The following is an 18,477-nucleotide window of genomic DNA, read 5'->3' as shown; positions in this document are numbered from 1 at the left end:
GTAAAAGACGCTTACTCCTTGGAAGAAAAGTTACAACCAACCTAGATAGTATATTCAAAAGCAGAGACATTACTTTGCCGACTAAGGTCCGTCTAGTCAAGGCTATGGTTTTTCCAGTGGTCATGTATGGATGTGAGAGTTGGACTGTGAAGAAAGCTGAGCGCTGAAGAATTAATGGTTTTGAACTGTGGTGTTGGAGAAGACTCTTGAGAGTCCCTTGGACTGCAAGGAGATCCAACCAGTCCATTGTGAAGGAGATCAGCCCTGGGATTTCTTTGGAAGGAATGATGCTAAAGCTGAAACTCCAGTACTTTGGCCACCTCATGCAAAGAGTTGACTCATTGGAAAAGAGTCTGATGCTGGGAGGGATTGAGGGCAGGAGGAGAAGGGGACGACCGAGGATGAAATGGCTGGATGGCATCACGGATTGGATGAACGTGAGTCTGAGTGAACTCCGGGAGATGGTGATGAACAGGGGGGCCTGGCGTGCTGCGATTCATGGGGTCGCAAAGAGTCGGACACGACTGAGCGACTGAACTGAACTTAACTGATGCAGGATCTTGGGCTTCCCTTGTGGCTCAGCTGGTAAAAAAATATGCCTGCAATGTGGGAAACCTGGGTTCGATCCCTGGGTTGGGAAGATCCCCTGGAAAAGGGAAAAGGCTACCCACTCCAGTATTCTGGTCTGGAGAATTCTGGTCTCTCGCAAAGAGTCAGACATGACTCAGCGACTGTCACTTTCACTTTCACATGCAGGATCTTAGTTCCCCTACAAGGGATCAAACCCAAACCCCACTGCATTGGAAGCGTGAATCTTAACCACTGGACAGCCAGGGAAGTCCTAGACCTGTTCTTATATTTTGAGTGTAGTATTAGCAATATATAAGAAGTTTCCATATTCCTTTGATTACTTTTGTTTCCTCTCATTTTTTCCCCTATTCCATTTGTTCTTAGTCTTTCTGTTTTGTCCCATTGGCTATTCTTAAATTAATTAACTCAATGCTTTATACATACTTATCGAACTCCTATTATACTCTAGGTTTGGGGATGCAGTGGTGAAGAGATTGAAGACTGTCCCTGTGAAACTTACACTGTAACTGGGGAGACAGTATATAAAGCATTATAGAGGAAATATGATGAAAGAAATTGATAAGTGCTACAGTGGAAAATAAAGCAGACCTAGACACAGAGAATTTGAGGTAGAAAGATCAAGGAAGGCCTCTGTGAAGGGGTGATACTTAAACAGACCAGGATGAAACAAAGGAACAAGCCACATGCAAAATGAACAGCAAATGCAAAGACACTGAGGTTGGGAACATGCTCGGCATGTATGAAGAACAGAAAGGAGACCAGTGCAGGTACAGAGAAAATGAGGGGGGCAGTGGTAGGATGGGAGGTCAGAGAGGTAACATGGGCAAGATCTCACAGGACCTCATGGACCATAGGCTTTATGTGGGTACATGGACTTTAGCTTTTATTCTGATGGGATCTGGGAGGGAATGCTGAGTACATAGGAACATTAATTAGAATAGGGTCCCTCTGGCTGCTATGAAGAAAAGAAACTATCAGGGGCCCAGGAAAGAAGCAGGGAGACCAGTGAGGTGGCTACTGCAAGGGTCCAAATGACACACGGTAGTGCTGGCAGTGGAGGCGAAGACAAGGGGTTGGATTATGGATCTATTTTAAAGGATTTCCTCAGAGACTGGATGTGGAGGTGAGAAAAAGAGAGGCATCAAGGATGTTTTATGATTTTTAAAAGAATGAAATAATACCATTTGCCACAACACGGATTTACCTAGAGATTATCATACTAAATGAAGTAAGTCAGAGAAAGACAAATATCATATAACATTGCTTATATATGGAATCTAATAGAAAATGATACAAATGAATTTTTTGCAAAACAGAAACAAGCTTGATAGATCTCAAAATCAAACTTATAATTACCAAAGGGGATATATGTGGGAAGGTGGTAAATTAGGAGATTGGGATTAACATACACAAATTGTGTGTATGTTTTCAGTCGTTCAGTTGTGTCCAGCTCTTTGGGACCCTATGGACTGTAGTCCACCAGGCTCCTCTGTCCATGGCATTCTCCAGGCAAGAATACTGGAGTGGATTGCTCCTCTAGAGGATCTTCCTGACCCAGGGATCAAACCTGTGTCTCCTGCATTGGCTGATGGGTTATTTTTTGCTGAACCACTGGGGAAGCTCTACATACACACATTACTATATATAAAATAGACAACTAACAAGGACCTTCTGCATAGCACAGGGAACTCTATTCAGTATTCTGTAATAACCTATATGGAAAAAGAATCTGAAAGAAAATAGACATATACATTCACTTTCTTGTACATCTGAAACTAATAAAACATTGTAAATCAACTATACTACAATAATTTTTTTTTAAAAAAAGGATGCTTTATGGTTTTTGATCTGAGAAGCTGGGTGAATGATGAACCACTTATGGAGATGGGGGAGACTGAGAGAAGAATAGAGTTTTTGTTTTGTTTTTGTCTTTGCAGTGGAAGAGCAGGCCTTCAGTTCAGTTCAGTTCAGTTGCTCAGTCATGTCCGACTCTCTGCGACCCCATGAATCGCAGCACGCCAGGCCTCCTTGTCCATCACCATCTCCTAGAGTTCACTCAAACTCACGTCCATCAAGTCGGTGATGACATTCAGCCATCTCATCCTCGGTCGTCCCCTTCTCCTCCTGCCCCCAATCCCTCCCAGCATCAGGGTCTTTTCCAATGAGTCACCTCTTCACATGAGGTAGCCAAAGTACTGGAGTTTCAGCTTTAGCATCATTCTTTCCAAAGAAATCCCAGGGCTGATCTCCTTCACAATGGACTGGTTGGATCTCCTTGCAGTCCAAGGGACTCTCAAGAGTCTTCTCCAACACCACAGTTCAAAAGCATCAATTCTTCGGCGCTCAGCTTTCTTCACAGTCCAACTCTCACATCCATACATGACCACAGGAAAAACCATAGCCTTGACTAGACAGACCTTTGTTGGCAAAGTAATGTCTCTGCTTTTGAATATGCTATCTAGGTTGGTCATAACTTTTCTTCCAAGGAGTTAGCGTCTTTTAATTTCATGGCTGCAGTCACCAGCTGTAGTGATTTTGGAGCCCCTCAAGTGATGGGACCAGATGCCGTGATCTCTGTTTTCTGAATGTTGAGCTTTAAGCCAACTTTTTCACTCTCCTCTTTCACTTTCATCAAGAGGCTTTTTAGTTCCTCTTCACTTTCTGCCGTAAGGGTGGTGTCATCTGCATATCTGAGGTTATTGATATTTCTCCCAGCAATCTTGATTCCAGCTTGTGCTTCTTCCACCCCAGCGTTTGTCATGATGTACTCTGCATATAAGTTAAATAAGCAGGGTGACAATATACAGCCTTGACGTACTCCTTTTCCTATTTGGAACCAGTCTGTTGTTCCATGTCCAGTTCTAACTGTTGCTTCCTGACCTGCATACAGATTTCTCAAGAGGCAGGTCAGGTGGTCTGGTATTCCTATCTCTTGAAGAATTAGACAGTAAATCAACAGTTGGAGTTTGGGGAAGTTAACATTGAAATGCTTATTTCTACCCAAGTAGAAGTGTTGAGGAGGCAGTTGGAGTTTGAATCCCAAGAGGCCTGGGCTAGAGATGTGAATTTGGGAGTAACAAAATAAACAGTAATACAGGCTATTTTTAAAGAATCAGACTGGGACTTCCCTGGTGGTCCAGTGGTTGAGAGTCCACCTTGCAGTGCTGGAGACACGGGTTCCATCCCCTGGTCAGGGAACTAGGATTCCACATGCTTTAAGGCCAGTAAGCCCCTGCACCACAATTAGAGAGCCCACGTGCCAACAACTGAGACCGGATGCAGCCAAATACATTTTTTTAAATAAATAAAATAAAAAGAATTAGAATGACAGAGCTCTGGAGGAGCTCATACTGGCAATCAAGTGCTCCAGCCTGAGGCCACACAGGCTGTTTCCACTCAGTCCTGAGGAAGTACAATCATCCCACCTTCCATGGTCCTGAAAGGGAGAAAAAAAAGAAAATCCTAGCAAACAGCAGGAATGACAACCATAGAGAGCCAATGGACTTATTTTTGTGTTTTTACTTCTGCAAAAGTCTATCCCCATCCGTTGTAATTGGGTGTTGATTCTCAGCTCTCCCCCCTATCCCACCCCGCCACCCTGCGTGGCATGACTCCATCTGCAATCTGTCTCCTAAAGAATGCCTCAGAATAATTGGCCCTTTGATGGCTCCCTTGAAAAGCACCACTCAAGGTATTTTGGAGGGTTGCTTTGGGGGAATTTGGGGGAAGGAAGGGAGGTAGATGTGTCTGCTCATTAGACCATTTTGCCACACTCTCCCAGAAGGCTTCAAAATACAGCGAATTGGAACATGTCCTTCTGTGCTTCAGGCTCACCAGCCTTACTTCACTTCCTTGAACATGTCACGCTGCTTCTCAGCTTAGATCTTTCTCTTGTGCAATTCCCTTGCCTGAAATGCTTTCCCCCTATACCCATCTCCCTGGGTAACTCCTCCTGGACCTTTAGATCTCAGCATAGATACGCTTTCTCAGGGGGAATTTTCCCAGCCCCCTCCCCCACTATGGGTGGTAGACCCTCTTACACTGGGTACTTGACACCTCTGGTGTACAGGCTAAATTTGGTTGAGTACTGCCAGACAATTGCCCAAAATGGCTGCTCAAGCCCAGACTCTCACCAACAGTACATGAAGGTCCCTGTATCTCCATAAGACTGCCAAATTTCATGTGATTCAGTTTTCTAATTTTTTCCAGTATGATGGGTATAAAGTAATATTTCATTTTATTGGCTTTTGAGCAGTGAGCAGCTGGACCCTACCTTTCAGGAACAAGTCTAAGGTGTAGAAGTCATATCACCTAACTTTTTTCTATTAAAAATGGAAAAATTTGTTCAATTAAAAAAAATGCACTTCTCTAATGATTAGTAAAATTGAGCATGTCTTCACATGCTTGATAACCTCATGGGTTTCCTCTTGTGTGAGCTGTCTATTCCTATCCTTTGCCCATTTTTCTTTGAGGCTCTTGTTTCTTTCTTGCTGTTTCTCAAAGTCACTTTTATATTCTGGATGTTTAATCTCTGGTGATTTCAGCTATAGCAAATAGATATTTGCTGTTTCATCTGTTAACTTTGTGTATAGGGTCTTTTATTAAACAGAAACTGTAAATTTTGATATGTACATTGTCATTAACATTCTTCCATGTGGTTTGTGCTTTTGAAGTTTTGTTCAGGAAGTCCCTCCCCATCCCTAGGTCACATGGTATATTTTTCTATTAACCTATAGTGTTTTCTTTTACATGAAAATCTTTAACCTGTCCGGAGCTATTGTTTGTATATGGTGTGAGGTAGGATTCCAGCTTATTTTCTTTCAGTTTTCCATACAGCATCTTACCTTTCTGGCCTTAGAACACATCCTAATACCTGGTAAGTCAAGTCTACTTTTTTATCTTTTTCAGAAATGATTTAGCACTTCACAAATCTTTATTCTTTTTTATAGATATTTATTTATTGAGGTATAATCCACATACACAAGATTCATCATTTTAAAGTGTACAATTCAATGGTTTTTAGTATATTCACTAAGTTGGTCACCCATCAATGTTATCTAACACCAGAACATTTTCATCACCTCAAAAAGAAACCCTGTACTTATTTGCAGCCACCCCTGTTCCCTTCTCTTCTCCCCTCAGCCCCTGGCAACTACTAATCAACTATCTCTATGAATTTGCTTATTCTGAGCATTTCACATAAATGGAATCACGAATTATGTGACTTTTTGTGTCTGGCTCCTTTTCACTCTGCATATTTTCAGGTTTCATCCATATTGCAACATGTATCAGTACTTTGTTTCTTTTTATGGATGAGTAATATTCCATTTTATAACTCATTTTGTCTATCCAGGCATCAGTTGGCAGATATTTGAGTTGTTTTTATTTGGGGGCTATTATGAAAAATGCTGCTTTGAACATTCATGTGAAAGTTTTCTGTGGATTCTTTATATACTTTATTGAATAAGATTTATTGATTTTCCTTAAAATGTTCATCTGGGATTTAAATTAAGATTATATAGAAATTATATAGTAATTTGGATGTAACTGAAATAGTTATAATATGAAATAGTCTCACCCAAGAGAATGAAACATGTCTTCTTTTATTCAGATTATCTTTTGTGTAACAATATTACCACAAACTTCTCAGCTTAAAACATTAACTAACAGTATCTGTGGATCAGGAGTCAGGGTATGGTTTAACTGGGTTCTTTGCTTAGGGTCTCACAAAGTTGAAATGAAGGTGTTGACCAGGGCTACAGTCTTATCTGATGCTTGTCTGGGGAAGGATCTGTTTTCAAGCTCACTCAGGTTGTTGGCAGAATTCAGTTCCTTGCAGTCATAGGACAGAAGGCTTCAATTTCTTGCTGGCTGTCAGCTGGGGTCACTCTTAGCTCCTAAAGGCCACCCTCTATTCCTTGCCATGTGAGGTTCCCCAAAGTGGTCAGCTGTTTCATGAAAGCCAGCAAGGGAGTGGGAGTTGCCTCACAAGTTGATCATTTCCACCTCATTTTTAACATGATCATCTACATGTAATCACATACATCTGATCACCTTTGGACACACACATACTCAAAGGGAAGGGATTACCCAAGGATGATAATACAAGGAGACAAGGATCATGGGAGCCATCTTAATTGTGTGTCCATTGCATTATCCTGAGCATATAATCTTCAGGTTCATAAGGGGACGTGTATAAGGATTTGGGGTCTTCCCAGGTGGCTCAAGTGGTAAAGAATCCGCCTGCCAATGCAGGAGCCACAGGAGATGCAGGCTTGATCCCTGGGTCAGGAAGATCCCCTGGCAACCCACTCCAGTATTCTCCTTTTTCCTCCAACCAGGTTTACTAAACTTATCAAAATTCTATATACAAGGTGACCTAAATATGCTGCTTCAAAACATGATACTGTCCTTAACTGGTATTTTGATATGTCAATCTACAGAGTGTCAAAATGCAGCCTACTCTAAAATTAATAGAAAAGTGCTCAATACGTGTTACATGAATGGTCTAATAGTTCTATAAGATAATTTATGTTAATAAACCGAGTCCCTGTGACAGGCTGCTGAAGAACTGATACGGGTTGTCAGGAGGCCATTTTATGAACTGCCACTGTAATGCCATTGTGTTTCTGGATCATAATGTTCGCATTATTTGATTCTAGATACACCACAAGAATATCAGTGGGGTCCAAGGTTAGCTTAGCTGCTTGCTGGGCTAGAACAGATATCACCCGAGCATGCTCATCCGATAGGGTTCCGCAGCAACCTAGATTGAGTCCCTGTGAATCTGTGCCCAGGACTCCGAAAATGGATGGGTTCTTCATTGTGTCCTCCAAGTGCTGCTCTAAGGTAGCCTCCATCCCGCCGCGTGTCACCTCCTTCTTTGCCATGGGTGTGAGGTGCTCCTTGGTCTCCACTCCATTATTCTCACCGAGCAAGAGTTGGACCCGACTGAGCATGCACAATAGAAGCAGTTAAAATGGATTAGATATACTCACAGCAACACAAATAGATCTTTCTTTTATTCACTTTTGATTTATGTCATGTTACCATACTTTTAAAATTCCAACCAAAATGAAAATACCTTTAAAAAATCTGGTTATAATAATGATACATATTCATTGAAATCTTTTTTTCAGATAACAGAGAAAAATGTAAAGGAGAATGTGACAAAGCATCTGTTGTCTCCCCCTGCACCTGCAATAACCACTGATATGCCCTTCCTGTCATTTTTCCCCTGATAGATACAGAAATTTTACCAAAGTTTTGTTTTGTTTGCTGTATCATTTTACATGGCTTAAAATCCTTTTGGAATTTATGAGTGAAATCAATCTGCGTATCTATGGAAGACAAGTAGATAGAGACAACAAAATAAAGACAGACACAGGAGGAAGATTGCAGAGATGAAGTGAGAGAAAGAATCAGAGGCAGGAAGAGATAGATGGGAGGGGAAGACAGAGAGACCTATGGGCATATAAGGTCAGAAAGAGAAACAGAGCAATGAAGAGATGAAGATACTGGGAAAGAGACAAGGAAAGGATAGAAAGGAGCTTTTATTGAGCTTCTTCTAAATGCCATTTTTTTAAGTTTTTTTTAAAAATTGAATTTGTTATGACATTGCTTTGTTTTATGTTTTGGTTTTCCGCTAGGAGGCATGTAGGATCTTAGCTTCCTGATGAGGGATTGAATCCATGGCTCCCTGCATTGGAAGGTGAAGTCTCAACCACAGGACCACCAGGGAAGGCCTCTAAATAGCATTCTTATTAAACCTTCAAAGCCACTCTGGGAGGCAGTTACTGGTAACTGCTTTATGCAGGTAAGGGACAGCACCTTAGAATGGTGAACTAATTGAACTCATCACTCTGTAAAGGCCATGGTCCATAGGCCATCCGTAACTGTTTATCCAATGAACAAAATTGTATATCTCTTTCCCAAGAAGTGGGGCGGCAGGGGCGACCAGACCCCCATTCCGCTTCACTGAGTCATTTTTCCTGCCTGTCTGCTGAGGCGACAGCAAGGTCTGTTGCTCTGGCTACTGGCCTCCGACTGCCATGGCAACCGCCATCAAAGGCTCCAGCTCATCACCTTGCCCCTCGGGAATCTCCTTGGCAACGGGCAGGATGCAGAGGCTGAAGGAGCTAAAGGCTGCGCCTGCGTAGTGACGGGATGGGGTGGGCAGGGAAAGGCAAGATTCCTAAGCGTGCGCAGCCGCAAAGCACCGCAGCGGTGCTGGGTAGCTCAGGCGCTGCGCACTTGCCAGTCAGTCCGCCCGTCCGGAGCCCGGCTCGCTGGGGCAGCATGGCGGGGTCGCCACTGCTCCACGGGCCGCGGGCCGGGGGCGTCGGCCTTTTGGTGCTGCTGCTCTTGGGCTTACTTGGGCCACCCCGCATTCTTTGCGCAAGGCCGGTAAAGGTGCGACCCGGGTCGGGCTCTGGGTGGGGGTGGGAGGGAGGATGCTACAGGTGAGTGTCGGTGCCTGGTCGCCTGCCCCTTATCCTCGCTGGCCCCAGTTCTCGGGACCTGTGGAGAGATTGGCCATGGGGGCCTGGGGTCCAGCCTCCAGCCTGCGCCCAGGCCATGCCAGCCTCTGTCTCTTGGGTGTGCGGGTGGCAGTGTCTGGGGGTCGTCTGGCCGCCGCGCCCTGCGCACCCCTCCGCACTAGGCGCTGGGCCCGGCCTCGCCCCGCCCGCCGCCTATGGCGCTGTCCACAGACGTAGCACACAGTAAGGCGGGGGATGCGGACCTCGGTCTGTGTCCGCAAGATGTGATGACAGGGATATGAGTGTGTGCTGTCTCTGTGTGTTTCTTTTGATGTAAGCGCTTACGAGCGTCCATACAAAGGTGCCATTGTGGGTCCAGGTGTGCATTGTGTGTGATGCTTCTGTGTGTGAGTTTTCTCAGTGTGACACCGGTGTGTTTGTGATTCCTGTGGTGATGGTGTGACTTATGGGTGTGTCTGTGTGTTTGGGTGTGTGTCTGTGTGATTGTCTTTTTGTTTGGGAGGGAGTGGTCTTTGCATCCCCTAGGTGCACACCCCATTTCAGTTCTGTTGAACTGAGAGACTGGGATTTTGTATATGTGTTGATGAGACTGTTTCTTTGTGGAGCTGTGTCATTGTGGAGAGAGGAGCCATGATGTCGCTCTCTGTGCAGCATTATGTCTTTAAAGGGTGGTGCGTGTTCTTGCATCTAGATGGCTTGGCGATTGTAACTGCATAGCATGGTTAGTGTGAATGTGTGCAGCCCCCCGAGTGTGGATGGGCAGTGTTGGGCTGCATATTTGACATCTAAAGGCTTGTCATTCCAAGTAGTGTGGGTGAGGCCACGATTGACATGTGATTCTCTGGAGGGTCTCGGGGTGGTGGCCATCAAGGGCACTTGGAGCACATCCTTCTCTAATGTAGAGTTCAAGGCTGTCTGCATCAAGGATGGTTTTTTAAAAGTATTCTTTATATATGAGAATATATCTAAACATATGTGTATATACAGTGTAAGAAATAATGATAAAATAATCCCTTTGTGTGCCCATTACTCAGCTTAAATCAAACATGACCAATAGTTAGAAGCCCCTGGGTGCCTCTCGCCACAGCAGTCTCTCTCTTCCATAATCATTATCCTGTATTTTCTGTTAATTGATCCCTTTTGTTTGTAGCTTATCATTTATGTCTGTATCTCTAAACAATATCTTGTTTAATTTTTCCTCACAGAGATGGAATCATACTGGGTGTCTGACTCCTGGTAGTCACTAGGGGTCACTAGGAAGTCATCAGGGTGTCTGGTTGTAACAGGTAGTCTGCAGTGGAATTCTGGAACTTGATTTTTTTAACACATTGGTTGTGAGATTCATCCACATTGAAGTATGTGGCTATAATTAATTTATTTTTATTACTGAATAATATTTTACACTATGAGTATATCATGAGTGTATCATGATTTATAGATGCATTTTCAATATGCCAGCAACAACATTTGGGTTGTTTCTAGGCGTTTCCTTTTTCCTCCCTTCACTTTTATGCTGTTGTGAACAGTGCTGCTGTAATTTTTCATGAACCCTTGTCCAGTAGTATATGCACAAAAGCTACTCTTGGGTGTAACACCCCAGGAGTGGGGCACATGATATGTGCATCTTTCAAGACGTTGCCAAATTGTTCCTCAACGTTATTTTGACAGTTGAGTTCCCAGCAGCAATGTATAAAAGCTTCCATTTTTTCTACGTCGACATCAACATTTGACATAGTCAGACTTTAATTTTGGCAGTCTTTTGCACTCCCCCTGCATAGTGTATCTCATTGGTGTTTTAATTTGCATTTTCCTGATTACTAATGAGGTTCACTAGTTTTCATTTGCTTAGTAACTGTTTTTGGTTCCTTTTTTTGTGAAATACTTGATCATCAGTTTTGCCCATTTTTATATTAATTTGCTTTTCTCTTACTGCTTTTTAGAAATTTTTGGTATATTGGACACTGTTCCTTTATTGATTATTTGTGTTACAAGCATATTCTCCTACTCTGATTTTACTTTTCATTCTTTTTATGGTGTCTTGGGATAAAAATAAATTCTTAGCTTGAATGTAGTCAAATTAAGTTTTTCCCTTTCCATTGTTCCCAAATTTGGATTACTTGTTTTTCCTGCACAATTTACTGAAGTTGTTCCAGTCCCTCACAGCTCTGCAGGGTCCCCTCTGTCGTAGCAACTGTCAGTATGTATGAATCAGTTTCCAAGCTCTGTTCAATCCTATTTCTTCCACTGCACTGAATCTGTGGTTTAACTTGCCCATTCAATTTTTAATGTCATTTATTTTTCTAAATGTTCTGTATGTCTCTTTTTCAAACCTTTATGGCCATTTAATGGTCTTTTGTTCCTTTCTCATACTTTTGATATCTTTTATTTCTTTAAACTTACTGAAATTGCTTCAAAACTGCCTGAACTGAACATTAGGCATTGGGTAATTTATTTTACAGATAGACTTGTATATACAAATGATATATGTATACAAAAGATATATAAATGATACATGAACACAGTTTTTCATTCCAACATTATTTATAAGAATAGAAAAAGATTGGAAACATCCTCAATGTTCATCAGTTGGACTGGTTAAATAAACTATTGTGTACATCCATAGGAGAAGGATTCAAAGCAGAAGAAAGGAAGGATCGAAGAGAGAAAGGATGCTTTTAGGGTAGGATCTAGACATAGATTCCAAAAAACAAGGCATAGAACAGTCTGCTACCTTTTGGGTAAAACAGATGGACAGTAGGAATCTGTAAAATGCAAATAGAAGTTCCTATTGTCCACAACATTAATATAGAAAAATCCATTGCTGTCATATCTACCATCTCTATTCCTACAAAGAAACCTGGTCTTCAGCAGCCCTGGGGGGCAAAGTCTGAGTCACTAGGAAATCATTCGCGGTGCGGGGGGTTGGGGTTGAATCTAGGGGTCTTTGGTGGCCCTAAGTGTGACCAGAGATATTTGTGGGTTTCCATTGGCCTTAGGGGTGTCTACTCATATTCGAGGGCCCACGGTACCTTTGGTGGCATCTAGGGATATTTGAGGTCCGCGGAGTCCTGCGGGGTTGGGAGTCTCTGGCCGGGCGAACGCTGAAGACCTACCCCCTCCAACCTGTCTTCCCGCAGGAGCCCCGCAGCCTGGGCGCAGCCTCGCCGCCCTTGGCTGAGGCCAGCGGTCATCGCCGCTTCCGGCGGGCGGCGCCGAGGGGAGAGGCTGCGGGGGCTGTGCAGGAGCTGGCGCGGGCGCTGGCGCACCTGCTGGAGGCCGAACGGCAGGAGCGGGCGCGGGCTGAGGCGCAGGAGGCCGAGGATCAGCAGGCGCGCGTCCTGGCGCAGCTCCGGCGCATCTGGGGCGCACCCCGCACCAGTGACCCGGCCCTGGGCCTGGAGAACGACCCCGACGCACCCGCCGCGCAGCTCGCCCGCGCCCTGCTCCGCGCCCGCCTGGACCCGGCGGCCCTGGCAGCCCAGCTTGTCTCCCCGCCTGCCCCCGCCGCGGCGCTCAGACTCCGGCCCCCAGTCTACGACGATGGCCCCGCGGGCCCCGATAGCGAGGACGCCGGCGACGAGACGCCAGACCTGGACCCTGAGCTGCTGAGGTACCTCCACGAAGGGCGGTCGGGGGGCGGGCGCCATCATCCTAGGAGGAAGAGGGCGAGGAGCGGCGGAGGGCCTTCTTTACAGGGTGGAGGTGCGAACACCTAGGTCCTGGGACCCTAGGTGGGGGCAGAGGTGCCTGGCTGGCTCCCTTCATCCGAATGACTGGAGTGGGAGGCGAGGACACCTGTCTCCAGAAAGCAGTGGGACGCCTGAGTGGGAGGAGGCTGCCAGGTCCCAGAGAGGTTAGAGGTACCGGCGCCCTCCAGGTCCTAGGGCCGAGACGTTGACTCACGGACACCTCCTCACTGCAGGTATTTGTTGGGGCGGATCCTAACGGGAATCGCCGACACCGAAGCCGTCGCTGCCCCGCGTCGCCTCCGCCGTGCCGCTGACCAGGATATGGGCCCTGAGCTACCCCCTGAGGGCGTGCTGGGGGCCCTGCTGCGTGTGAAGCGTCTGGAGACCCCTGCACCCCAAGCGCCCGCGCGCCGCCTCCTGCCCTGAGCACCGCCTGGATCCCGTGCACCCTCCTGTCCAGGACACCCTGCCATCTCCCGCCAGCCACAGTTGCTGCCCTCGAACCCCAGGATCCCCACCCAACCCCACAATAAATACAGTCTGAAGCAGCTATGTACTTGTTTGTGTGAGTGACTCTCTAGGGGGCTAGTGGACTAAGTTGTGATGGCCCTTCTTAGACAAAGGAAGAGGAGCCCCAGCCCTCGGTCCAGCGCTTTTAAGACAACCCCCTCCCTGCAGTCTCTGCCTCTCCTCCCTGGGGAGATCTCCATGTGGGCAATGGCAGTGCCTACCAGATTTTGTGCCCCACTTCTAGGCCTCGGTTGGGAATAGGGGCCCCAGAAGTCTTTGAGGGCCACTTTCAGCAGCACCTTCTCGGAGTCCATCCCAAGGACCAAGCTGTTTGTGAGGCAGGTGAATAGAGCTTGGATGGTGCTGGGATGTCCACTTGCACACATGAACTCCCTGAAATAGGGAGGGGCTACCTGAGGGAAGAGAAAGGGAGTGGGCTGCTGGCCAGGGGTCAGCCCTCCCAATGCTGTCACCTTCTGGCATGGAACTTTCTGGGCCTTCAGATTATTGAGAAAATGTATTCATCAAGGTAGGAGGATAGGATGAATTTTGTTAGCTTGATATGTAATGTTTAAATATCTAATTAGATATTAATAGTATAGAGGCCACTCTTATTGTACTGTTATCCCAGCCCTAAAGATATTCGGAGTCAGTGTGGCAGTAACTGGTGCACACTGGCTATTCCCTCTGCCCCTAGTTTTCCACAAGATTTTGCTCAAATATCACCTACTAAGGCTTTCCTTGACCTCCACGACACTCTGTTCCTCCACCTGCCTTTACTACATAGCCTCATGTCCTATCTACAAGGGCAGGGATTTTCAGTGTCTTGGCTCTACATCTTCTGTATCCAAAGCAGGGCCTGGCACATAGGGGTTTTCCCCCACATTTCTTGAATGGAAGAATTCTCACAACTCAGTAACATTCTCCCCACTCAGTCTCATTCCCACCCACATAACACTTGGCATGGAGGCAGTTTTGAAACCTAAGAACACCATTTATTTAATTTTGCACAGAATCTCCCAACTTGACATAACACAACCAACACAATGTCCCACACTGCCAAAAAGCCCATCACCAAAAGAAAACCTCCCCAGGAGAGAGACACCAACAGTGTCCCACACAGCTACTTGCTGGTAGGGGGGTGCTCATGTGAAGGAACCATCACCCTGGTCTGGGGGAGGGTCCACTTTTCTAGACTGAAGACCTTCAGGCCACAGAGCAGCCACAGTGGCACATGGCTTTCTGGTGCCGGCCTTTATCCCCACCTGGCCCTGTCGTGGCCTCCTTTGCCATGGCCTCCCGGACCCTTTGGATCTCATGGATGAGTAGGGAAAAGGCCTCCACCACACCCTGGCGTGTCTTGGCTGAGGTCTCTACGAAAGGGGCCCCCCAGCTTTTTGCGAGGGCTGCAGCAGCGGCACGAGCATCTCCAGTACTGGTCACAAGGTCACATTTGTTGCCCACAAGGACAAGGGGCTGGGTGTGGTGTGGGCCCCAGGTGGCCCGCATCTGCTGCAGCTGGGCTAGAGATGAGGGGTCATCAAGGGCGAAGACACCCAGCACACCATCGCCAATCGCCACACACTGGTCACGCAGGGCCTGATGAGTGGCCAGCCCTGCCGTGTCCAGCACATTCAGAATGCAGCCTCCGTGGTCTAGGGCCATCTCCTTCCAGTAGGAATCCTGGATGGTGGGGTCGTGGTCTTCCACAAAGCACTGGTTGTTCAGTTGAATGGTCAGTGCACTCTTTCCCACACCACTTGCGCCCACCACCACTGCCTTGTACTCAGGCAGCTTCTTGCCTACACCCTTGGAGGGTGACCCCCAAGCCCTGTGGCTCTGCTCCCGGGATCTAGGGCTCCAGGTGCCCAGGCCCAAATCAAACATGTCAGGCTTTGTTGGCTGTGCCATGGCTCCAACGGGCAGCTCAGGGAAGAGATGTGGACAGCAGGCCCTGCAGATGGGAAGAAAAGAAAGACAATGGGGGTGGGGGGGGTGGGGCATTAGGTGAGACCATTTAGGGACGGGGGACAGCCAGGTGTCATTGAATCAACATTTATTGAGTGCCTAGTGTGTACCAATCACCTAACATAGTATATACATTATTCATGTTGTCTATTCTCTCTTATTCCCCTTTACAACATAAACTCTGTGAAGGCAGGGATTTTTAAAACACCTTGATTAACTTATATACCGTAAAGTTAACCTAAAGTGTATAATTGTTTTTTAAATTCATTCATGGAGTTGTGTGACCATCACCGTAATCTAATTTTAGAACATTTCCAGTCACCTGGAAAAGATACCCCCTGCCCATTAGCAGTTCCTTCCCATTCTGGAAGGACGGCAAGAATTTCATCAGTTTTGATTTCAGATCATGTCAGTGTTGGACCCCAGCCCAGCACACTGCCAGTCACAGTTTGTGCTGAGCAACATTCCTGCCCCCAGGAGTTTATGTTCTAAAAGAAGGAAACATCAAGAGGGAGGGAATATATGAATACCTATGGCTCATCCATGTTGATGTATTGAAGAAACCAACGCAATATTGTAATTATCCTTCAATTAAAAATAAAATTTAAAAAGATGGAAACAATAAACCAAAGAATTAAGCTAATTATGAAGTCTGTTAATCATAATCATTGGAATTTAGTCTTTATTACTTATTCAACATATAGCTATTGAGAACCTACTGTGTGGCAAGGACAAAGAGGTGGGGGAAAAAAGAGATTAATAAACCCTGGCCCTCCTGAACGTGACTTTCTAGTCAGGAAAACAGACAACAAAGATAAATCAGTAAGAATGCTCCAGTAATAGGTGATAAGCAGGGAGAAGGTGCTTAGTTAATGTTAGGCATTTCTATTATAATTTAATTTTCATTCACTAGTTCAGGGACCTTCCTGCATGCCAGGCATTGTGATGGGTGTGGAGATGGGAGGTAGGGTTGGGGGCAGGAGGTGTGGGGGTGGTGAAGTGGCTGAGAACAAAATAAAGTCCCTGCTCTTGGGAGGATTCTGGAAGTGAGAAAGAGACAATAAACAAGATAAGCAAGTAAATTACCATGCAGTTAGAAGACACAGCAGGTGCTCAATTAGCGTCTACTATTAATAGAATGTCACCATTAACCCTTTCTGGAGAAGGAAATGGCAACCCACTCCAGTATTCTTGCTTGGAGAATCCCATGGACGGAGGAGCTTGGTGGGCTACAGTCCACGGGTCACAAGGAGTAGGACACGGCTGAGCAACTTCACTTTCACTTTCATTAACCCTTTCAATACACATCCCTGATCCTGGTTTGGTGTGTGGCCTCAGGATATGCATCATAATGGTTGAGGCCCCAAGTCTCCCCGGAAGCCCCAGGGCAGTGGCAGCTAGGTGGGATGGGGGAATTCTGTGGCATTTGGGATCCGAGGGTCAGAGTTGGGGTTGGGGGGAAGGTCCCAGGTGGAGATCCAGCTGCGGGGCCTCAGCCCAGAGAGGATCCCTGAAAAGAGCTGTGGAATGTGCCCTCCCGCCAGGAAAGGGGACCTGATAGGGAGAGGTTAGCAGAAGACAGAGCTCTGGTGGTCCCCCCACCCCGGTTGGGGGCAGAAACGGAGAGATCCGATCATGAGGATGGGCTGAGGAGAGAGGGCCAGCCAGGGGCCAGGGCAGCAATGCAGGCCATAGGGGACCTGTATGAGAGCAGAACGGGATTTGGGATGTTCCGGAGGCTGGCCTGACAGGGTTTTTGCTGAGGGTTTGGAGGCAGGGGACAGGGTGCAGGCGGCTGGAGAGGTGGCCGCTGTCACCTGAGACAGGGCCAGGTGTGAGGGGCCTTCGCTCTGGGCGGGGGTCACCGGGGCTGAGGCTGCCATGCAACGAGGAACCGGAACAGCGAGGCTTGGGAAAGTGAGTGGCGATGACTCACCCGAGGTCACACAGACCATTGCAGGGTGGCAGGGGAATGGGGAAGCAACGGTGCCAACTGCCAGTGGAGGGTGGTCGGGGACCCCTCCCCCAGGCATGAACCGCTGTCGCCTCCCTCACCCAAGGAGGGAGGGGCATGTCCACCCAACGGCAGTCCCCTCCATCTCCTCCCAAGGTGGCCTGGGCTCCGCACCACTTCAATTAGGCATCCCCTGACTAAAGCCCAGGAGGCTGGCCCGCTGTGGGGCTGGGATGGTCGCACACCCGGTTTCCCCCCAAAGCCGCACTCGGCCTGCACCTTCCCGCCCGCTCCGCTTTGGGGCCTACACCCTCACCCAGGTCCATACTCACGTCCTCACAAAGGCGGCTGGAGGTTGCTGGTCTCTGAGGAGGGGAGACAAACAGGGGAAACTGCCCTCACACCTGACCTCGGCCACACCCCCACAGCCTTAAGTAGAAGGACCGCCCAGATCGGTGTGGGGGCAGGGCGCAGGGGGAGGCCTGGCGACCCGGCTCACCTCAGTTCCAGGAAGGCCGGTGGCGACCCCAACCGCCGCTCTGACAGAGGAGATGCTCCCTCAGGTCCCAGTGGCGGGATGGGGAAGGGGAGGAAGGGAGTGCACATGCGCATCAGGCTGCCCTCAGGCCCCTCTGCTGGCGCACCCCTGTCAGCGCTCCCAGGTGAGTGTGCCCTGAGGTATTCTTGAAGTGTGCTGTAAGCGCCGACTACCCTGTGTACCTCGTGCATCCTTCTGTACCCCTTCTTTACCTTGCCCCCACCTGGGACGTGATTTTCTGTGTTTAGTATGGGGCGGTTGTCACATTTTTAACCTGAGTGTCCCGTCTTTGCGAAATGTTTTGTGAGGGCCTCTCTGAGGCCTGGGAGCTTGCGCTGCCTCAAGCAGGTGTTTTGGTAGCATGGGAGAGAGTTGCATCCGGTCCTGAAGGGAGGAGAAAGTTGCAAAGCAGGTGTTATTCTGTAAAGGTCTAAAGAACCTGATTTGAGATAGATATGTGCCAAGCTACATTTCCCAGACTCCCTTGCAGCTATGGCTGTCATGTGACACAATTCTGACCAATGAAATGTAAGTAGGAGTTGCGGAGGTGGGGCAACCAGAATGCTCCTTTAAAGGGGATGACTGAGCTGACCAGCAGCCCCTTTCCCCATTCTCTTTTCTTGATTGGGTGAGGCTCTGATAGTCATCTTGGGAGCACGAGGGTGGCCATGAAAAAAAGTCCAGGAAACATCAGCCTGGACTCCTTTGAGTAGCCAAAACAATTCT

At 47.3% G+C, this 18,477-nt stretch overlaps 2 protein-coding genes across 2 annotated transcripts; one reads left to right on the top strand and one right to left on the bottom strand.

The window, feature by feature from the left end:
• The first annotated feature begins 8,725 nt into the window (after positions 1–8,725).
• PCSK1N (proprotein convertase subtilisin/kexin type 1 inhibitor) lies at positions 8,726–13,337 on the top strand. Its single transcript, XM_018045086.1, has 3 exons — positions 8,726–9,003; positions 12,230–12,702; positions 13,015–13,337. The coding sequence occupies exons 1-3, from the start codon at positions 8,758–8,760 to the stop codon at positions 13,205–13,207; spliced, it is 912 nt and encodes a 303-aa protein (XP_017900575.1). The 5' UTR covers positions 8,726–8,757; the 3' UTR covers positions 13,208–13,337.
• Positions 13,338–14,270: 933 nt separating this feature from the next.
• ERAS (ES cell expressed Ras) lies at positions 14,271–18,297 on the bottom strand. The gene is made up of 3 exons (XM_018045085.1): positions 17,713–18,297; positions 17,546–17,578; positions 14,271–15,245 (listed from the first exon to the last, which is right to left on the bottom strand). Exons 1-3 carry the CDS (start codon positions 17,940–17,942, stop codon positions 14,498–14,500), a joined length of 1,011 nt encoding a protein of 336 aa, XP_017900574.1. The 5' UTR covers positions 17,943–18,297; the 3' UTR covers positions 14,271–14,497.
• Between the last annotated feature and the right edge of the window lie 180 nt (positions 18,298–18,477).

Source organism: Capra hircus, unplaced genomic scaffold, assembly GCF_001704415.2.
Source record: "Capra hircus breed San Clemente unplaced genomic scaffold, ASM170441v1, whole genome shotgun sequence".
NCBI lineage: Eukaryota > Metazoa > Chordata > Mammalia > Artiodactyla > Bovidae > Capra > Capra hircus.
This window is presented reverse-complemented; position numbering and strand designations above follow the sequence as displayed.